The sequence below is a fragment of the Nerophis lumbriciformis genome, linkage group LG36 (genome assembly GCF_033978685.3).
Source record: "Nerophis lumbriciformis linkage group LG36, RoL_Nlum_v2.1, whole genome shotgun sequence".
Lineage (NCBI taxonomy): Eukaryota > Metazoa > Chordata > Actinopteri > Syngnathiformes > Syngnathidae > Nerophis > Nerophis lumbriciformis.
Genome location: NC_084583.2, coordinates 24,660,605 through 24,681,345, shown reverse-complemented (window position 1 = coordinate 24,681,345; position 20,741 = coordinate 24,660,605). Strand labels below are relative to the sequence as shown.

Here is a 20,741-nt window from a genome sequence, read left to right as displayed (position 1 = left end):
CACCATACACACGTGACTTGACTTCATGCACATTAGGACAGGAGACCTACTTACTGTACAACTAAAGCATTAGATGTGCTCTGGATGGCAGCAGCTGAGTAGTCCAGTTTCTGACGCTGGTTTTCCACTGAACATTACCGCCTCATCTCTACTTGCTTCGGTTAGGTTTCACATCAAAAAATCAATGTAATCCATGCTGCATACCGGACACGTCAGTCAGAATGAAACACGCCAAAACAACAATAGCGGAGAATGAGGCGCTCTTGTGTTGACTTTTTAATAAAGGTTATAAAGTTATGCAAAAGTAGCGTCCAGATGGCTTAAATTTCACTAACAAGCTCTCCTTATGTATTTTTTGCTCCTAAAAATTAATCTGTCAGTTATTTCCGATAATATCAATTAGTTTTGGGTAATCATGAGATAACCAACGGTACCTGGAAATCCCCTTTTCTATCGCGAGACTCGATGTGTGACGTCATCCATAAAGCTGGAGCCTATTCCACCATATAGACCAGGCCTGGGCAATTATTTTGACTCGGAGGGCCAAATTTAGAGAAAAAAATGTGTCTGGAGGGCCGGTATGTCTGAATTTTAGGAACACTAATTAGGGATGTCCCGATCCAGGTTTTTGCACTTCCGATCCGATACCGATATTGTTTTTGCATTTCCGATCCGATACCGATACTGACCGATACTGGCCTATCCGAGCATGTATTAAAGTTTAAAGTTATTTAGCCTACTTAGTTGTCAGAATCATATTGAAAAGGGTTTTAGTACTCTTGATAACAACTAGCCAGCTGAATTAGGGGAGTTTGAATAATACACAATGGTTGGTAACAAGAAACTGACCTGTTTATTCAAGGATAAACACAAAATAGACAAAATGATACATGACAAACAGAAATGGCATCATTGAACTAGGGCTGGGCGATATGGCCTTTTTTTAATATTGCCATATTTTAAGGCCATATTGCGATACACAATATATATCTCCATATTTTGCCTTAGCCTTGAATGAACACTTGATGCATATAATCACAGCAGTATGATGATTCTATGTGTTTTGATTGATTGATTGAGACTTTTATTAGTAGGTTGCACAGTGAAGTACATATTCCGTACAATTGACCACTAAATGGTAACACCCCAATAAGTTTTTCCAGGGGTCCACTTAAATTGATCCATGATACAGATATATACTATCAGATATATACTATCATCATAATACAGTCATCACACAAGATAATCACATTGAATTATTTACATTATTTATAATCCAGGGTGTGGAGGGGGGCGCCGGATGTAAGTGTCAAAAAGACAGCCAAAAGAGTTTGATATGAGAATAAATCTAAAGTTAAAATATAGGGTAGAAATGCACCCATTTGCAGGAAATGTAGTCTTGAATTTCGAAATGTTCTTTCAAGGCTTGCATGTCGACATTAAAACCTTCTTCATACTGCATTAATATATGCTACTTTTAAACTTTCATGCAGAGAAGGAAATCACAACTAAAAAAATCACTAATTTTTTCATACGGTGTTGATGTGGACATTTTTGCCATTTTGATGGTGTGGACGTGTGGCACCAAATGGAGATAAGCGTCTCGACAGACGTTACAATATTTGAACAATGATGACGAAAACTGTTTTCTCTGTCGTGTCTGTGTGTCGAAAATTGTTATTCGCTTATTTTTTTATTTGATTTTGTGCGTGGCATAGATTTGCCGTGCGCAGAGGACACTTGAGCAGGCGCGCACCTTAGCGGCTGCGCTAGCATCACAGCTAACGTTAGCCATGCCGCTACCTCGCTCTCTGCTGGGAGAGGACGTATTCGTATGTGACGTATGACGTGACAGTATGTGACGTGTGTAAGAAGGTGCGCTCGCTGTCTGTGAGAGGGAGACACAGAAAAGAGTAAGAAGAGCCTGTCGTGTAATGCCAGCAGCTAAAAGCAACTGCGTGAGAATTGTGGATGTGTTGAAGGTGTGCTGGAAAATGCGGAACGGAAATTACGGACCAGCAGAAAAGTGGAATGTATTATTTAAATCGGTGCGTTGGAAAACACGGACCGGAGTTTTTTTTAAAACTGGATCTGGATCGGCATTTTCCCATGCCTTGCCGATACGCAATTTTTGGCGAATATTGGCAGCCGATCCGATCCAAATATCGGATCGGGACATCTCTAACACTAATACAAAACCTCACAATAATGTCTGATTGAATGCGAAAAACGTTATGACAGACCGCCTTAAAAAAAGGAATGGAATTTACATTTTTTTTTACTGAATGAGACACCCAGAATGTACATTAAAAATAAAGAATGGGGGATTTACAATATTAACTATGAAGGATAAAACACTGAATATTAACATATGAACGTCACACCCCCTCTCCATCCACATATTTTACAATCAAGCGAAACGCAACAAAAATGCAATAAACAGAGCGAAATATGAACGCGAAAGGTACAAAACCCCCCCCACCTAAAATCTGATATATGTGATATAGTATCACTAAACTTTAGAACTTTGTTGTAAAAATCTCCTTTCGGGTGTCCCTGGCACCCACATTTCAGGCTCTGGAAACAATCTGTGGAAACGCTCCCCACCCACACTGCTTGGTGCCTCGTCTGAGCTGCTGTGACTTACATTACCATAGTAACTAATTAGATTACCATAGTAACTAATTAGATTACCATAGTAACTAGTATATCATGCAAAAGTGCAGATTCCAACCATTGAAATACTTTGTATAATTGAAGACTTAAGGTAATTTGAAAACATGACTGCACATCATAATGGCAGCTACACTTTCCATCTTAAATATCTAAAAATGATTTGGGAATGTCCGGCGGGCCAGATTGAAAAGCTCAACATGCGGCCCCCGGGCCTTAATTTGCCCAGGTCTGATATAGACAGTGTGGATAAAGGCATGTAAAACTATTTTTGATCACTTAATTTCATGTTTTTGTCGCCAACAATTGCCATTTCCGGACGTCCCTGCTCTTCCACAGCCTGCGTTTCCACAATGTCTTTTACGATTTCCTCAAGCATCTTGCGGAATACATCAGTAGAAGAGGACGCAAAATAGAAATCCCGGCGGCTTACCTTTTTATTTTTTCTCTCTGATTTTTGATCGCCGGGTCTGCTCTTCTTTCTCCAATTTTCTGCAGGTTCTTACTCAGTCTTTCTCCCCTCAAGGGTGCTCCTGATTCTTGGGATCACATTTGACTTGACTTTTTAATTTTTTTTTCCATCCAATCTCTGACCAAAGCATTCCTTCTAATTCAGAATCATTAAAATGAAAAGCACTCTTCTCGCTTGGTTTGACCCATTTTGTGCGAGTCAGTTTGACTGGAGAGGTTCATACTTTCCTCATATTGCCAACATTTAAACATATATGTAGGCTGATTCTTTCTTTACTTGTAGTATTACAACATGTAAAAATGCATCTGGCAGTCATATTTGATAATTCCCTAGAATTATGTGCAAAAACAACATGATTCGAGATAAAGATGCTACCAAAACACATACTAGACAGCATTAAATTGCCTCCAGTCGTCTGTAGGGGACGTCACCCGGTTGATGCAGGCCCACCTACATTGTGCAGCTAACATTGGGCATGTCAAAATGTGCTGAAACTCGTTAGAAAACATACCTAAAATCACTACTGTGTCTATATTGGGGGAATTTTACCTGTAGACATCATTCTCAGGTCCAGAACTATAAAATAGGTGCCTATGCTGTCAACATTAGAGGGGCTTTTTAATTTGTTGTAAAGGTCTCCTCTTAGCCTGCTTATGAGCACCAAACACAATAAAAATATACCATCTCCCTCACTAGTTTACTCCACCCTTGACAGAAGAAGCACTCAAACGATCGCAGTTTTTTAATCCGAGACCTCTTTATTAAAAACCACACCCTAACCCTCCCACACATCCTTATTGATCACAACCAAAACCAACAGGAAAAACCGTCGCTTTTGAAGCCACACTTGTTCATGACACCATGCAAGATGACTCCCGTTCCTCATGGACATATAGCCCCCCTAACCCCGTCTGTGTACGACCACCACTTCATGAAATACAAGACTGTGACAGAATAAAGGGCTTGTAACAGCACATGATGTAATACCGGTGCAACACGTAAACATGTAATATATTGTCTAAGGCTGAAACGACGCGTCGACGTAGTCGACGTCATCGGTTACGTAAATACGTCGACGCCGTTTTTATGCTTCGACGCGTCGCATATTTACGTCACACTGCCGTCATGGCGGAGCGCAAAGCAGATGATGCGAGCGGTGCGAGCGAGGGAAAAAAAGCACGCCAAAAGTCGTCAAAAGTGTGGGAGTATTTCAATAAACGGCCTAATAATGTTGTAGTGGTGAACAGCTGTCTCGTCAGCTGAAGCGCGAGCTCGCAACCGTGGCTGCTTAGCAACCAGCCAAACCCCACTTAATAAAATTATATTTTATCTTAGAGCACATCCGCATCCCTATTCACCTAGGCAACCCCAGGAAATGTATATAATTCGGCATTATTTCGGCCTGTCGGCTTATAAAATCAGAGCCGATCAGTTTACGTTCACGCGCAGGTATAACGCGGCGCGCTCCCGTCTCATCTGCTGGTGCGCGAGCCCGGTAATTAGACAGCTTTGTCAAATCAAGGAGTACAAAAGACGCCAGCGCAGAGTGGAAAAAGGTTTAGTTCATTACAGATAACCCAGAGTTGTGCCAAAAGTATGTAAGATTTAATATTTCTCTTCGTGGGTGTGGCGCGCTGGTGAGATTGGGGGGGGGGGGGTATCTTGGTGCATTTATGTTGAGACAATTTATTTAAAATCTGTTTTAACTTAAAGGGAAAAGATGTGTCCATTTTCTTGCACTTGTTTAATGGTTAAGAGTTTGATAGCCTAATTAATAGTTGTAAATTATGGGATTGATAATTGATTGATTTTTTACAGCATGTTAATCTTGTGGTGTTTTGTCCTTAAAGGTTTTTCACCTACTAAAGAAGCTAAATGCTACTAAAGGCTACTAAAGACTGCTAATGACAGCTAAAGAAACTAAAGTCTACTAACACTGCTAAAGACTGCTAAAAAGACTAAAGAAGAAAAAAGAAGCTGTTTCTTCGTTGTAAAAACTGTTGGAAAATAAAAGGAAAAAGTAACTACGGTCTGGTCTTTTGAGTGAAATCCAGAAGCCACATTCAGCATTGGTACATCCTTTCAAGTGTGGGATAAGCACAGCGAAAAAAAGCAAAACACTTGACAGTTGTTGTATGCACACTGTGTCGAGCGGAAATGGCCTATCATAGCAGCACAACGGCTATGAACGAACATTTGAAAAGAAAACACCCGACAGCGTTCTTGCCATCACCATCAACTAGTCAATCGTCCGCGTGAGTATACGTTGTCATCATTACACAAAATCATAAATGTGTCATTTGTATCTGCGTTGTAAATTCATAAACTAAAACACCGTTTCGCTCTGAGAGGCGCGTTTGGCGTGCCTGTTCAGTGTTTACAAAGACGCGCTCCTCTTTAACGCTAACGTTAATTAGTTGTGCAAATACCTTTTACAACATTAACAGTTACATATACGATGTACAAACGAACAATTAACTTTCACTTTAATCATACTATCATTGTTGTGTTATTAAGCAAAATAAGCAATACTTTTACTTTTGTTGAAATGTTTACACTGTTACAGAATATTTCGTTTTGCACTTTTTTGTATTGAATGTTTATCTTTATTTTTGCACATTTTAAAGCAAAATAAGCAATACTTTTACTTTAGAAATGCTTATACTATTGCAGAATATTAAGATTTGCACTGGATGTTTACTTTTATATTTGCACATTAAAAAGCAAATAAGCTACTTTTAATTTTGTTAAATGTTAAAAGTTTTAAATGTTTACATTGTTACAGAATATTTTGTCATGTTGTTGTCAATGTTGACTGAGTGGCCATACTTTTTTTTTTGTAAAAAAAAGTCATGCCTTTTGAAAAAACTGGCCTACATTTATTTTTTCATCTTCATTTTAAATAAAAAAATAATCGGTAAAAGGAAAAATAATCTATAGATTAATCGAAAAAATAATCTATAGATTAACCGATTAATCGAAAAAATAATCTATAGATTAATCGATAGAAAAATAATCGTTAGCTGCAGCCTTAATATTGTCACCTATTTATGTAATAACTCATTATACTAGAGATATCCGATATCGGCCTGCCGATATTAACGGCCGATAAATGCTTTAAAATGTAATATCGGAAATTAATCATTTGTTTACCTTGAAAATCATTTTTAACCTTGAAAAAAATTTTTTACCTTGAAAATGTTTTTTTACCTTGAAAATCATTTGTTTACCTTGAAAATCATTTTTAACCTTGAAAAAAAATGTTTACCTTGAAAATTTTTTTTTACCTTGAAAATTATTTGTTTACCTTGAAAATCATTTTTAACCTTGAACATTTTTTTTTACCTTGAAAATCATTTGTTTACCTTGAAAATCATTTTTAACCTTGAAAAAAAATGTTACCTTAAATTTTTTTTTACCTTGAAAATAATTTTTTACCTTGAAAATCATGTTTTAACTTAAAACATTTTTTTTTTTATTTTTACAATTTTTTAAAGTTTTTTTAAGTTTTAATTATTTATTTATTTATTTTTTTTTTTTTTAAATTTAATTTCTTTAAATTTTTGAAAAATATTTTTAATTTTTTTTAAATATTTTTAAAATTGTTTAACTTTTTTTTTTTAAATTTAAAAAAAAAAATTTAAACTTTTTTTTTACTTTTTAAAAATTTTTTTTACCCTGACCCTAATCTTGACCCTAACCCTAACCCTAACCCAAAAAAAAATGTTAATTGTTAAAATTGTTTAAAAAAATAAAAAATTTTAAAAATTGTTTTAAATTGTTTTAAAAAAATAAAAAAAAATAAAAAAAAAGTTTAAATTTTTTTTACAAATAAAAATAAATAAAAAAAATAAATAAAAAAATAAAAAAATGTAGAAACATTTTCTAAAAAATAAAACAATTTGGAAATCATTTTTTTACCTTGAAAAAAAATTTTTACCTTGAAAAAAAAAATTTACCTTGAAAATTTTTTTTTACCTTGAAAATCATTTGTTTACCTTGAAAAATTTTTTTTACCTTGAAAATCATTTGTTTACCTTGAAAATAATTTTTAACCTTGAAAAAAAATTTTTACCTTAAAATTTTTTTTTACCTTGAAAATATTTTTTTACCTTGAAAATCATGTTTTAACTTAAAACATTTTTTTTTAATTTTTTAATTTTAAGTTTTTTAAATTTTTGTAAAATTTTTGTAAAATTTTTAATTTTTTTTAAATTTTTTAAATTTTTTTAATTTTTTTTTAAATTCTTTTAATTTTTGAATTTGAAAATCATTTTTTTACCTTGAAAAAAAATTTTTACCTTGAAAAAAAAATTTACCTTGAAAATTTTTTTTTACCTTGAAAATCATTTAATTACCTTGAAAAAAATGTTTTACCTTGAAAAAAAAAATGTACCTTGAAAATGTTTTCTTACCTTGAAAATCATTTTTAACCTTGAAAATGTTTTTTTACCTTGAGCATTTTTTTTACCTTGAAAATCATTTGTTTACCTTGAAAATCATTTTTAACCTTGAAAAAAAAATTTTACCTTGAAAATTTTTTTTTACCTTGAAAATCATTTGTTTACCTTGAAAATCATTTTGAACCTTGAAAAAAAAAATTTACCTTGAAAATTTTTTTTACCTTGAAAATCATTTGTTTACCTTGAAAATCATTTTTTACCTTGAAAAAATTTTTTTACCTTGAAAAAAAAATTTTACCTTGAAAATTTTTTTTTACCTTGAAAATCATTTGTTTACCTTGAAAATCATTTTTAACCTTGAAAAACATTTTTTACCTTAAAATTTTTTTTTACCTTGAAAATCATTTTTTACCTTGAAAATCATGTTTTAACTTAAAACATTTTTTTTAAATTTTTAAATTTTAAGTTTTTAAAATTTTTGTAAAATTTTTGTAAAATTTTTGTAATTCTTTTTATTTTTTTTATTTTTTAAATTTTTTGTAATGTTTTGTAATTTTTTTTTAAATTCTTTTAATTTTTTTTTACATTTTTTAATTATTTTTTTTAATTTAATTTTTTTTAATTTTTATTTTTAATTTTTATAATTGTTTAACTTTTTTAAACTTTTTTAAAACTTTTTTAAAACTTTTTTTAACTTTTTTTTAACTTTTTAAAACTTTTTTTTAACTTTTTTTCCATCCATCTTCTTCCGCTGGGACAGCGTGGCGCAGTGGAAGAGTGGCTGTGCGCAACCCAAGGGTCCCTGGTTCAATCCCCACCTAGTACCAACCTCGTCATGTCCGTTGTGTCCTGAGCAAGACACTTCACCCTTGCTCCTGATGGGTGCTGGTTAGCGCCTTGCATGGCAGCTCCCTCCATCAGTGTGTGAATGTGTGTGTGAATGGGTAAATGTGGAAGTAGTGTCAAAGCGCTTTGAGTACCTTGAAGGTAGAAAAGCGCTATACAAGTACAACCCATTTATCATTTATCATTATCCGAGGTCGGGTCGCGGGGGCAGCAGCCTAAGCAGGGAAGCCCAGACTTCCCTCTCCCCAGCCACTTCGTCCAGCTCTTCCTGTGGGACCCCGAGGCGTTCCCAGGCCAGCCGGGAGACATAGTCTTCCCATCGTGTCCTGGGTCTTCCCCGCGGCCTCCTACCGGTCGGACGTGCCCTAAACACCTCCCTAGGGAGGCGTTCGGGTGGCATCCTGACCAGATGCCCGAACCACCTCATCTGGCTCCCCTTTAACTTTTTTTTAACTTTTAAATTTTTTTTTTACCCTAACCCTAACCCTAATCTTAACCCTACCCTAACCCTAACCCTCAAGGTAATTTTTTTTTTTCAAGGTAACATTTTTTTTTCAAGGTTAAAAATGATTTTCAAGGTAAACAAATGATTTTCAAGGTAAAAAAAAAAATGTTCAAGGTAAAAAAAATTTTCAAGGTAAAATTTTTTTTTCAAGGTAAAAAATGATTTTCAATTTTTTTTAATTTTTAAAAAATATTTTTAAATTTTTATTTTTAAATTTTTATTTTTAAAATCTTTTTTTAATTTGTAATTTTTTTAAAAACTTTTTTAAAATGTTTAAAAATTTTTTAAAACAATTTTAAAATGTTTTAATTTTTTTAAACAATTTTAACAATTAACATTTTTTTTAGGGTTAGGGTTAGGGTTAGGGTTAAGATTAGGGTTAGGGTTAGGGTTAGGTTCAGGGTAAATTTTTTTTTAAAAAGTTAAAAATTAAAAAAAATATTAAAAACATTTTAAAAATATTTGAAAAAAATTTGAAAAATTTAAACATTAAAAAAAAAAAAAAAAATTATTATTATTTTTTTTTTTTAATATTTTTTTGTTTTTACAAAAATTAAATTTTTTTTTAAATTTTTTAAAAAATTTTTAAAAATTAAAACAAAATGTTTTAAGTTAAAACATGATTAAAAAAAAATGATTTTCAAGGTAAAAAAAAATGTTCAAGGTAAAAAATTTTTTTCAAGGTTAAAAATGATTTTCAAGGTACCGGTAAACAAATGATTTTCAAGGTAAAAAAAAAATTTTCAAGGTAATTTTTTTTTTTCAAGGTAAAAAATTATTTTCAAATTTTTTAAATTTTTTAAAAATGTTTCTAAATTTTTTTTATTTTTTTTATTTTATTTTTATTTTTTTTAATTTGTAAATTTTTTAAAAACTTTTTAAAAACTTTTTTTAAACCTTTTTTAAATTTTTTTAAAACAATTTAAAACAATTTTAAAATGTTTTAATTTTTTTAAACAATTTTAACAATTAACTTTTTTTTTTAGGGTTAGGGTTAGATCTTGCCCCAAGTGGAGGAGTTCAAGTACCTCGGAGTCTTGTTCACGAGTGAGGGAAGAGTGGATGGTGAGATCGACAGGCGGATCGGTGCGGCGTCTTCAGTAATGCGGACGCTGTATCAATCCGTTGTGGTGAAGAAGGAGCTGAGCCGGAAGGCAAAGCTCTCAATTTACCGGTCGATCTTCGTTCCCATCCTCACCTATGGTCATGAGCTTTGGGTTATGACCGAAAGGACAAGATCACGGGTACAAGCGGCCCAAATGAGTTTCCTCTCCCGGGTGGCGGGGCTCTCCCTTAGAGATAGGGTGAGAAGCTCTGTCATCCGGGGGGAGCTCAAAGTAAAGCCGCTGCTCCTCCACATGGAGAGGAGCCAGATGAGGTGGTTCGGGCATCTGGTCAGGATGCCACCTGAACGCCTCCCTAGGGAGGTGTTTAGGGCATGTCCGACCGTTAGGAGGCCACGAGGAAGACCCAGGACACGTTGGGAAGACTATGTCTCCCGGCTGGCCTGGGAACACCTCGGGATCCCCCGGGAAGAGCTGGACGAAGTGGCTGGGGAGAGGGAAGTCTGGGCTTCCAGGCTTAGGCTGCTGCCCCCGCGACCCGACCTCGGATAAGCGTAAGAAGATGGATGGATGGATGGATGGATGGGTTAGGGTTAGGGTTAGGGTTAAAATTAGGGTTAGGGTTAGGGTAAAATTTAAAAAAAAAAACTTTAAAAAAAACTTTTAAAAAGTTTAAAAAAAGTTAAACAATTTTAAAAATATTAATTTAATAATTTAAATTTTTTTAAATTAAAAAAAAAATATTAAAAAATTAAAAAACATTTTTTTTTAATTAAAATTTTTTTACAATTTTTTTTTTTTTTTTTTAAACTTAAAAAAAAATTACAAATTAAAAAAAAATGTTTTAAGTTAAAACATGATTTTCAAGGTAAAAAAAATTTTCATTCAATTTTTTTTTCAAGGTAAAATTTTTTTTTCAAGATAACATTTTTTTTTCAAGGTAACATTTTTTTTTCAATCTTAACCCTAACCCTAAAAAAAATGTTAATTGTTAAAATTGTTTAAAAAAATTAAACATTTTTAAAATTGTTTTAAATTGTTTTAAAAAATAAAAAAAAAATAAAAAAAAAGTTTAAAACATTTTTACAAATTAAAAAAAATAAAAAAATAAATAAAAACATTTAAAAACATTTTTAAAAAATTAAAAAAAATTGAAAATCATTTTTTACCTTGAAAAAAATGTTTTACCTTGAAAATCATTTGTTTACCTTGAAAATCATTTTAGGCTATATGTAATATGGAAAATCGTAAATAGTTTTTTGAGTGCAGTAAGAAAAGCCCAGTGTGTTTAATACTTTATTTTAATCTTCTGAAATTGTTCTTTGAGTGCAATAAGAAACGTCTGTTAAATGTATCGTCAGATTTTCTGTTAAAATGAAGCCATTAATTAAGTTTTCTGTGGTCCCTTTTTATTTTGAAAAGTATCAGTATTTATTTTGGTACCCGTACCAAAATATTGGTATTGGACAACCCTATACCAATATAGACAGTACATTTTGATTGACCAATGTAGCATCCTATTAGATTCAATCTAATAGGATGCTACATTGGTCAAACAAAATTGACTGTCTATCAATAAAATGTTTTTCTTTCTATCAATTAAGATAATTATTGTGATTTTTGTTCTGTCAGAACTATTACAACATTTCCCTAAGTTGTAGTTTATGTATTTGCATGTGCACGAGTAAACATGTAATTAAAGGGCAAAATGTTGATCACAACATTAAAAAAAGTGCAGCACCCGCATTACAAAATTATTACAAAATGTATCAAAGTTTATGACACATAGGCTTGGAATTGGGGGTTAAATCACAAAAAATGATTCTCGGGCGCGGCCACCGCTGCTGCCCACTGCTACCCTCACCTCCCAGGGGGTGAACAAGAAACAAATATGTGCCACACTGTGAACCCACACCAAGGGATACAGTCCGTAAGCACACATGATTGTGCGTGCTGCTGCTCCACTAATAGTACTGACCTTTAACACTTCATTTGACTCATTTTCATTCATTACTAGTTTCTATGTAACTGTTTTTATATTGTTTTACTTTCTTTTTTATTCAAGAAAATGTTTTTAATTTATTTATCTTATTTTTATTTTATTAATTTTTTAAAAAGGACCTTATCTTCACCATACCTGGTTGTCCAAATTAGGCATAATAATGTGTTAATTCCACGACTGTATATATCGGTATCGGTTGATATTGGTATCGGTAATTAAAGAGTTGGACAATATCGGAATATCGGATATCGGCAAAAAGCCATTATCGGACATCCCTACATTATACAATAATCTGCACATTTTGTAACACAATTCTTGAATGCTTTTGTAATAAAGTTTGATGCATTTTGTAATAACTTGTTACAAATGCGGGTGCTGCATTTTTTTAAATTTAAATACAATTTAATAATTTGGTGCATTAGGTAATAAACCATCAAATTGTATACCTTATTTAATAAAAACCTATTAGAGAAACACAAAACATTTTAATCTTCATTATAATTTTAAGAATCTAATAGGGTTATATGGTATACCGATACTAACAGAGTACTGCGATACTATACTACCTTTAAAAAAATACTGGTACTTTAGTCATCCACATGCTGCCGTGGAAGGTGACGTTGTGAAGCCGAGGTGCATGTGAAGTGTGCCAGCACGCACACACAAAGCGCGTGCAGGCAGTAACAGTGTGGAGAGGAAAAATATATAAAAGCGGCAATTTTATTGGTTAATAAAGAGGGTACGTGAAGGGCAAAATGGAGGTATTTGGGCTTCCAAATTTGCGATAACAGTGACGCTTTAAACACGGATTCCTTGCCAAAGGTGGCGATTAGTAGTACCACCTTTGCTTCAAACCAAGGTAAACATTTAAATAACAAGACTTAGACTCAGACTTCCTTTTTATTGTCATTCAAATTTGAACTTTACAGTACAGATTTACAAACATTTAGACCTGCGCAAGGAGTTTGAAGTGTGACAGGTAAATGTAGTTAACTAGCTCCCCTGCTGTGCACATATAGATACGTAGACAGCTGGTTGGCTTGTTGCTAATTACTAGCGCAGTCCAAACCGCCCACGTAGTGTAAACTAATGCAAGTGAAATGACAATTTTGTAACAAATTTTTACGATTTGTGTTTTATCTTTAATAATGTTTGTTTTACCTGCTACACGTCTTATCTGTATACTTTTAGCCATAGTATTGTTTTTAGTATTTATTAATGATTTTATTTGTCTTAAAGCATAAACCTAAATTGGCAACCATAAATCATAAAGCATTTAATACAATGTCAAGAAAGATTTATCTTCTATTCTATCTTCTAGATAGGAGACGAAGCAGAATGCATCATCAGAGAGGGTGTTGAGCATGGTTAGAAAAATAGTGACAGAGAATAGAACAAGGATGGACAATTCAACCCTTAACTCAACAATGAGTAAATGAGTGTTGTGTGTGTATATGTGTAAATAAATGAACACTGAAATTCAAGTATTTTTTTTATTTATATATATATATATATATATATATATATATATATATATATATATATATATATATATATATATATATATATATATAAAGACATGCACCTGGGGATAAGTTGATTGGCAACACTAAATTGGCCCTAGTGTGTGGATGTGAGTGTGAATGTTGTCTGTCTATCTGTGTTGGCCCTGCGATGAGGTGGCGACTTGTCCAGGGTGTACCCTGTCTTCCGCCCGATTGTAGCTGAGATAGGCTCCAGCGCCCCCCGCGACCCCAAAGGGAATAAGCGGTAGAAAATGGATGGATGGATGGATATACATATATATATATATATATATATATATATATATATATATATATATATATATATATATATATATATATATATATATATATATATATATATATATATATATATATATATATATATATATATATATATATATATATATATATATATATATGTATGTATGTATGTGTATATGAAATACTGGACTTGACTATACACAACAAAATGAGGCATAATAATGTGTTAATTCCACGACTGTATATATCGGTATCGGTTGATATCGGAATCGGTAATTAAGAGTTGGACAATATCGGAATATCGTATATCGGCAAAAAAGCCATTATTGGACATTTCTAGTTATTACATAACATCTGCTCTTTCTGTTGTAGTTATAAATATCTTTAAAAATATCTCAGATACCGATAAAAGAAGGCGATATCGATATACACCAAAATGCCAAATATTGGCGCCACTGGAAATAGACCCTCGTAGTGCCTGCTTTTGCTAATGGAAATGCATCTAATACAGCAAGTAGAGTGTGTCATCATCCAGTGGAAAAATGTATTCAGACAAGCTTGGAGTGGCACTGGTTCGTCTGCTGTCCCGTACTCGTCTGCCTGCCTCGGTCTCACCACCGCTCGGAGACTGAAAGCACACCACAAAAATGGCTGCATGTTCCCAATCAGCAGGACTCTTGTCAGCCTAATCTCACTTCCTGTCTCCATGTGTCAGGCCTCTGTGTGTTTTCACGAGCCGCTGCCCACCACCTCCGCACAATAGTCTGATAGTATAGAAAGATTCTTGTGTTTGTAGTAGATAAGGTATGGCTCACTCGCTTGTTAAGCAGGAAGTCATTTGTTTGACTCTCAAAGTCCACACCCAGAAGCTGTGCTCTTATTTCATCTCGTCCCCTGACTGACTGAACCAGGCTGCCCTTGATTTTGATGTTTATTTTTTTTGCAGCCTCTCCTTCGGGACGCTCTACCCAGCGTACGCGTCATACAAGGCTGTCAAAACGAAGAATGTGAAGGAATATGTGAGTATCACCTCTGGTCACCAAATCCAAGCGCGTCATTCTGACCCTTCTCTGCTGTTCTACTTTTTTTTTGGGGATGTTTTGCCCCAGGATGCTGTCAACTGTGTTTACCACTGGCTTGTGTTGGCCTTTTTCCGAGCAAATCTACAGGGCCACAGATGTTGTGTCCAAGTGGGTGTGGGCCTTCAGACCAGTGTGAAATGTATTAAAATGACGTGAGCTCCATTTTAAGACTTATGCTTAAAATCTACACGCCCTCAGTGTTGTGAAATGCCCGCTCAGCAAGTTCCATTGGAACCAAAGGGAAACTTCCACAGACATCAGCTATTATGTAAAATTTCAGACAGAACTTTAGGTACACCTGACCACATTTTAATTTTAATGGTGCTTAGACACTGCTGGAAAGGTTTTAATTCAAATAATACTAATTTAAACAACACTTTTTTTGTATTTTGTTCTTGTCAAGCTAATAAATAACAATTGCTATTATATTAATCTTTTCATGTTGTAAAAAATATAAAGGTAATTGAGTGTATTATAGCCTAGCCAATAGAGATGCGCGGATAGGCAATTATTTCATCCGCAACCGCATCACAAAAGTCATCAACCATCCGCATCCACCCGAACTAACATTTAATCAAATCCGCACCCGCCCGTTGTTATATATCTAATATAGACGATGCAAGGCCATACCTGCCAACTACTCCGGTTTTCCCGTAATTCCTACGGTTTTCATCAACCTATTCCGGGTTACGGTTGCAGTGATAAAAAATACGGTTTTTCATTAATTAAAAAAAAAAAAAAGGGTGAAAACTATGCGAATTGCACCTTGTGCAGACAAGATTTTTCGATCGGACACGGAGGAATTAGCGATGTAAAAGACCACGTTGGGACAAAAAAACACAAGTCTAATGCCGTTGCTAGCAATACAAGTGGAAAACTTTCAACGTTTTTCGTCGCCCAAACAGATTCTTTGGATGTGATAAATGCCGAAGTTTTATTTACGGAGGCAATAATTGAGCATGGACTTCCAATCGCACTGGCTGATCACATGGGACAGTTAAAATGTTTGTAATGCAACCTTTAAAAATCATTACGCGGTGATCGCGGTCCCAAAAATAAACTTTTCTTGCATGATAATGTCCAGAAAAACTCGCTTTATATTACTATAGAGTCCTTTTAACGAATGAGTTTGATGGTTTATCACAAACCTTAAATGAAAGAAGTCCTTTGTTCTCCTGCACCATGCATGCGCTTTGGCCTTGCTTCGTGTTTGGTGCGCAATCTTGTCGGCTGTATTTCACAGCACGTCTTTGACAACTTGAAGTGGCATAAAACATTTAAAACAAGTCCAAGTTGAAGAAATCTTGTTAAATGTTGACAGCATAACTACCAAAATACAGAAGTATGTCCTTAATATTTTTGCAGTGCTATTTCTGTTGAAAAGTTCAAATGATTACATTAGAGATGTGATGTGCCACTTTTCAAGTGTCTGATGGCTTCAATTAATTTTCATTAATTTTTCATATTTTGAATTCTTTTGAAAGGCTTACAAAAAAACTACATTTGAATTGTAATTCCATGCTATTGACAGGACTATTAATTTTAATGAAGTTAGCTTACCATGTTTACAGTATGATAATTGTGATAGAAATGTGAATTTTAGGCACAGAATATTTTTTACAATTGAACAAGGCAGTAGATTATACAAGCTTGGACAGAAAGTTAATAATGACACCAATTTTTTTTTTAATGGAATTGTTTAGTACTGTTTTACCATTTGTTTACTGTAAAAAGTGTTTATACTGTTTATACTTTCAATTAACAAATTGAAGTCTTGTGAAAGGTTGACAGGATAACTGGCATTAACTGTCAAAATAATTTCAAACTATTGAAGTTAGCTTACAGAATAAACATGTCAATCAACCCATATGATTTTTGCTGTAATATTTTTGTTTTGAAAAGTCACTGTGACTGATAGAAAAGTGATGGTTTTAGCAACATTTTAACCTGTCTGAATGCTAATAATCATTTTGCGTCGGGGGGCGAAGCCCTGAACCCTCCACCAGGACTTTGTCCTGGACCTACCGGGGCCTGCGTCCCTTGGACCCTGGCTACTAGGTTTTTCTGATTTCAAAAGTTGGCAGGTATGCAAGGCATTAGTGAGGTTATAAAGCTTTTGCCTGTTAAAGAAAGGAGACTGATCCAATGCAGCAGAGACATTCAATGCGTGCCACGCTGTCACGGCCCAGACGCACACCAGTGCGCAATCATCTGGGAGCCGCGCTGAGCGCACCTCCAAGCGCGTGGAGGTGCGATGTCCCTCGCACCCGCAGCGGCTCCACCCGGGCTCGCGCCCGAGGCTTCAGCGCGCACCGCGGGGGCCATCCTACTCGTCGCGGCCTAGCCCTCGCGGCTCTCGCTGCCGGCGACGGCCGGGTATGGGCCCGACGCTCCAGCGCCATCCATTTTCAGGGCTAGTTGATTCGGCAGGTGGGTTGTTACACACTCCTTAGCGGGTTCCGACTTCCATGGCCACCGTCCTGCTGTCTATATCAACCAACAGCTTTTCTGGGGTCTGATGAGCGTCGGCATCGGGCGCCTTAACCCGGCGTTCGGTTCATCCCGCAGCGCCAGTTCTGCTTACCAAAAGTGGCCCACTCGGCTCACCAGGGTGAGCCCCACCCCTTTCGTGAGCGCACTGCGCGCGGAGTGACCCCTGTTACAACACCTTTTCTGTCTATTTTCAACACTAAATCTGATATTTAGAAATCAATATGTGTGCACCTCTTGAATGTGTAAAAGTAGGCGGCTCGATATAAATATTGATAGTAATGATACCAAGTATAGTATCAGTGGTTAGATAAATTTTTTGTTATGAAAAAATCGTTAACATTTTTTGTTATTTTGTTAAGTCCCTGGACACAGGAGGACTTTTAATTGCTAAAACCAAATGATTTAAATCAGAGCCAATAGTAGCACCTCATTTAAATATTTAATTGATATTGTTACACCACCATTGTGTGTTTTTGTCTGATTATAGTTGTGATCAAAAAGGAATCATTCCATGATCTTAAAAACTTTTTGGTATTAACATTGGTATGACCTATACTTCCCCTGTAACTACTTGATATTAGATCGATAAACCATTTTGTAGTATCGCTCAAGACTAATGTAAAGTTGCCAAACAGCAGAAGAATAAGTACTGAGTATATTTGAACAGAAGTGTAGATGGAATCATGTTACAACAGAAAGCAAATTAGCAAGTAGATTAGTTTTGAGAAAATGATACAACCAGAATTGACACAATACGTTACCGCATACACAGAGGTGGGTAGTAACGCGCTACATTTACTCCGTTACATCTACTTGAGTAACTTTTGGGATAAATTGTACTTCTAAGAGTAGTTTTAATGCAACATACTTTTACTTTTACTTGAGTATATTTATAGAGAAGAAACGCTACTTTTACTCCGCTACTTTTATCTACATTCAGCTCGCTACTCGCTACTAATTTTTATCGATCTGTTAATGCACGCTTTGTTTGTTTTGGTCTGTCAGACAGACCTTCATAGTGCCTGCGTTTCAACAAATACAGTCACTGGTGACGTTCACTCCGTTCCACCAATCAGATGCAGTCACTGGTGACGTTGGACCAATCAAACAGAGCCAGGTGGTCACATGACCTGACTTAAACAAGTTGAAAAACGTATTGGGGTGTTACCATTTAGTGGTCAATTGTACGGAATATGTACTGTACTGTGCAATCTACTAATAAAAGTTTCAATCAATCAATCAAAAGTGTGAAGGAAAAAAGACCCTTTTTTATTTCATCCGTACATCCCGTCAAAAGCCTAAAGACTGACTGCACAGTTCCTGTCTTCACAATAAAAGTGCCGCTCCATTGCGCCTGCGCTTTCAAAATAAGAGTCTCCGAAAGCCAGCGCAAACAAGCTAGCAAGCTAGCAAGCGACGGAGTTTGCCGCCAATGTATTTCTTGTAAAGTGTATAAAAACGAATATGGAAGCTGGACAAATAAGAAGCCAAAAACCAACCACTTTCATGTGGTATTAGACAGAAAAGAGGAACTGTTTTTCTCCTCCATTTGAAAACGTGGACGTTATCATCACTACTGTCTGATTCCAATCGATGCAAGTCATCAGAATCAGGTAATACACCAACTTATATTCTTGTCTTCATGAAAGAAAGGAATCTATATGTGTTAAACATGCATGTATATTCATTAAAACACCTTTAACATGTAAACAAAAACGGCAAAATAAATCAATATAAATTATATACTGTATACATCAATGTATGTATATATATATATATATATATATATGTGTGTATGTATATATATATATATATATATATATATATATATATATATATATATGTATGTATGTGTGGGGAAAAAAAATCACAAGACTATTTCATCTCTACAGGCCTGTTTCATGAGGGGGGTACCCTCAATCGTCAGGAGATTTTAATGGGAGCAATCGCATACCATGGTTTATATAGGGCACAGAGTGGGTGGGTACAGGCTGGCCTAGGGGCGTGGTGATTGGTTCATGTGTTACCTAGGAGGTGTTTCCGTCTATGGCGGCATGTTGTTACAATTTTGCTGCGCTTGTTGAGGGATGACAGGTCTGGACGGTAGATAATAAACAGTTTCTCTTTCAAGCATAGGTTGCATCTTTTATTACCACTATTGTAAGGTGTGCTGGATGCAAGAATTTGCCATGTTATTGAATATTCAACATTATTGTCTTTGAGGTCCCAAATGTGTTTGCTGAGTTCTGTGGTATTTCGCAGGTTTTTGTTCCTGAAAGAAGCCTTGTGGTTGTTCCATCTGGTTTTGAATTCACCCTCGGTTAATCCTACATATGTGTCGGATGTGTTAATGTCCTTGCGTATTACCTTAGATTGGTAGACAACTGATGTTTGTAAGCATCCCCCGTTGAGGGGGCAATCAGGTTTCTTTCGACAGTTACATGCTTTGTTGGTTTTGGAGTCGTTCTGACTGGGGGTCGACGGCTCATTTGCAATTGTTTTGTTGTGGTTTGAGATGATTTGTCGTATATTGTTCATGCAGCTGTAGCTCAATTTGATGTTGTTCTTGTTGAATACTTTTCTTAGGTTGTTGTCTTTGGGAAAGTGTTTGTCAATCAGGTTGAGGAATTTGTGTCCAATGTTCGTTGAGACGTTTTTGCTGTATGGGGGGGTTGTACCAGATGATGCCGTTTCGTTTTCTGTTCTTTTTTGGCTGGTTTCCTGGCGTGGGTTCATAGGTGAGGGTGAAATTGTATCCGCTTTCATCAAGGGCTTTTTGGTACATATATATATATATATATATGTGTGTGTGTGTATATGTTACTCATCAGTTACTCAGTACTTGAGTAGTTTTTTCACAACATACTTTTTACTTTTACTCAAGTAAATATTTGGGTGACTACTCCTTACTTTTACTTGAGTAATAAATCTCTAAAGTAACAATACTCTTACTTGAGTACAATTTCTGGCTACTCTACCCACCTCTGCGCATACATCAGCAGCCAAATGAGGAGCCTTTTAACCCGTTTTGAAATGGTTCTAATATTTACATATTGTGATAAATATCGTTATCACAGGAGGCTGCATTATAAATCACAATATAGATTGTAGGCCATATCCACCATCCCTAGGCAACTAGAGCTGCAGAGCAGTTCAAATGCTCGGTGAATGTAGTTGAGAATCGTAAACAAATGGGGTCCTCCCTGCTTACCTCATCACTGCACAGGATGAGAATAAGTAAGAGGAGAGGTGGGGTGGGGGAGTGAGGGGGAGTTGGAGCAGCAGCAGCAGCTCTCTGCCTGGCTCGGCGCCTGGATTTGCACGAGAAAACAATCTCATCCTTCCTGGCAGGTTACCATAGCAACCCCTTCTCGTCTCCACTCAAGCAGACGGCGACAGAAGGAACATGTGCAT

General features: G+C 35.2%; 1 protein-coding gene across 1 annotated transcript in view; it reads left to right on the top strand.

Annotated features, from left to right (window-relative positions):
- The window catches only part of reep2 (receptor accessory protein 2), a 48,700-nt gene that overhangs the window by 3,665 nt on the left and 24,294 nt on the right, over positions 1-20,741 (top strand). Inside the window, exon 2 of the mRNA XM_061930201.2 lies at positions 14,699-14,771. Coding sequence (XP_061786185.1) covers positions 14,699-14,771 — 73 coding nt within the window. The remainder of the gene's footprint in view (positions 1-14,698; positions 14,772-20,741) is intronic.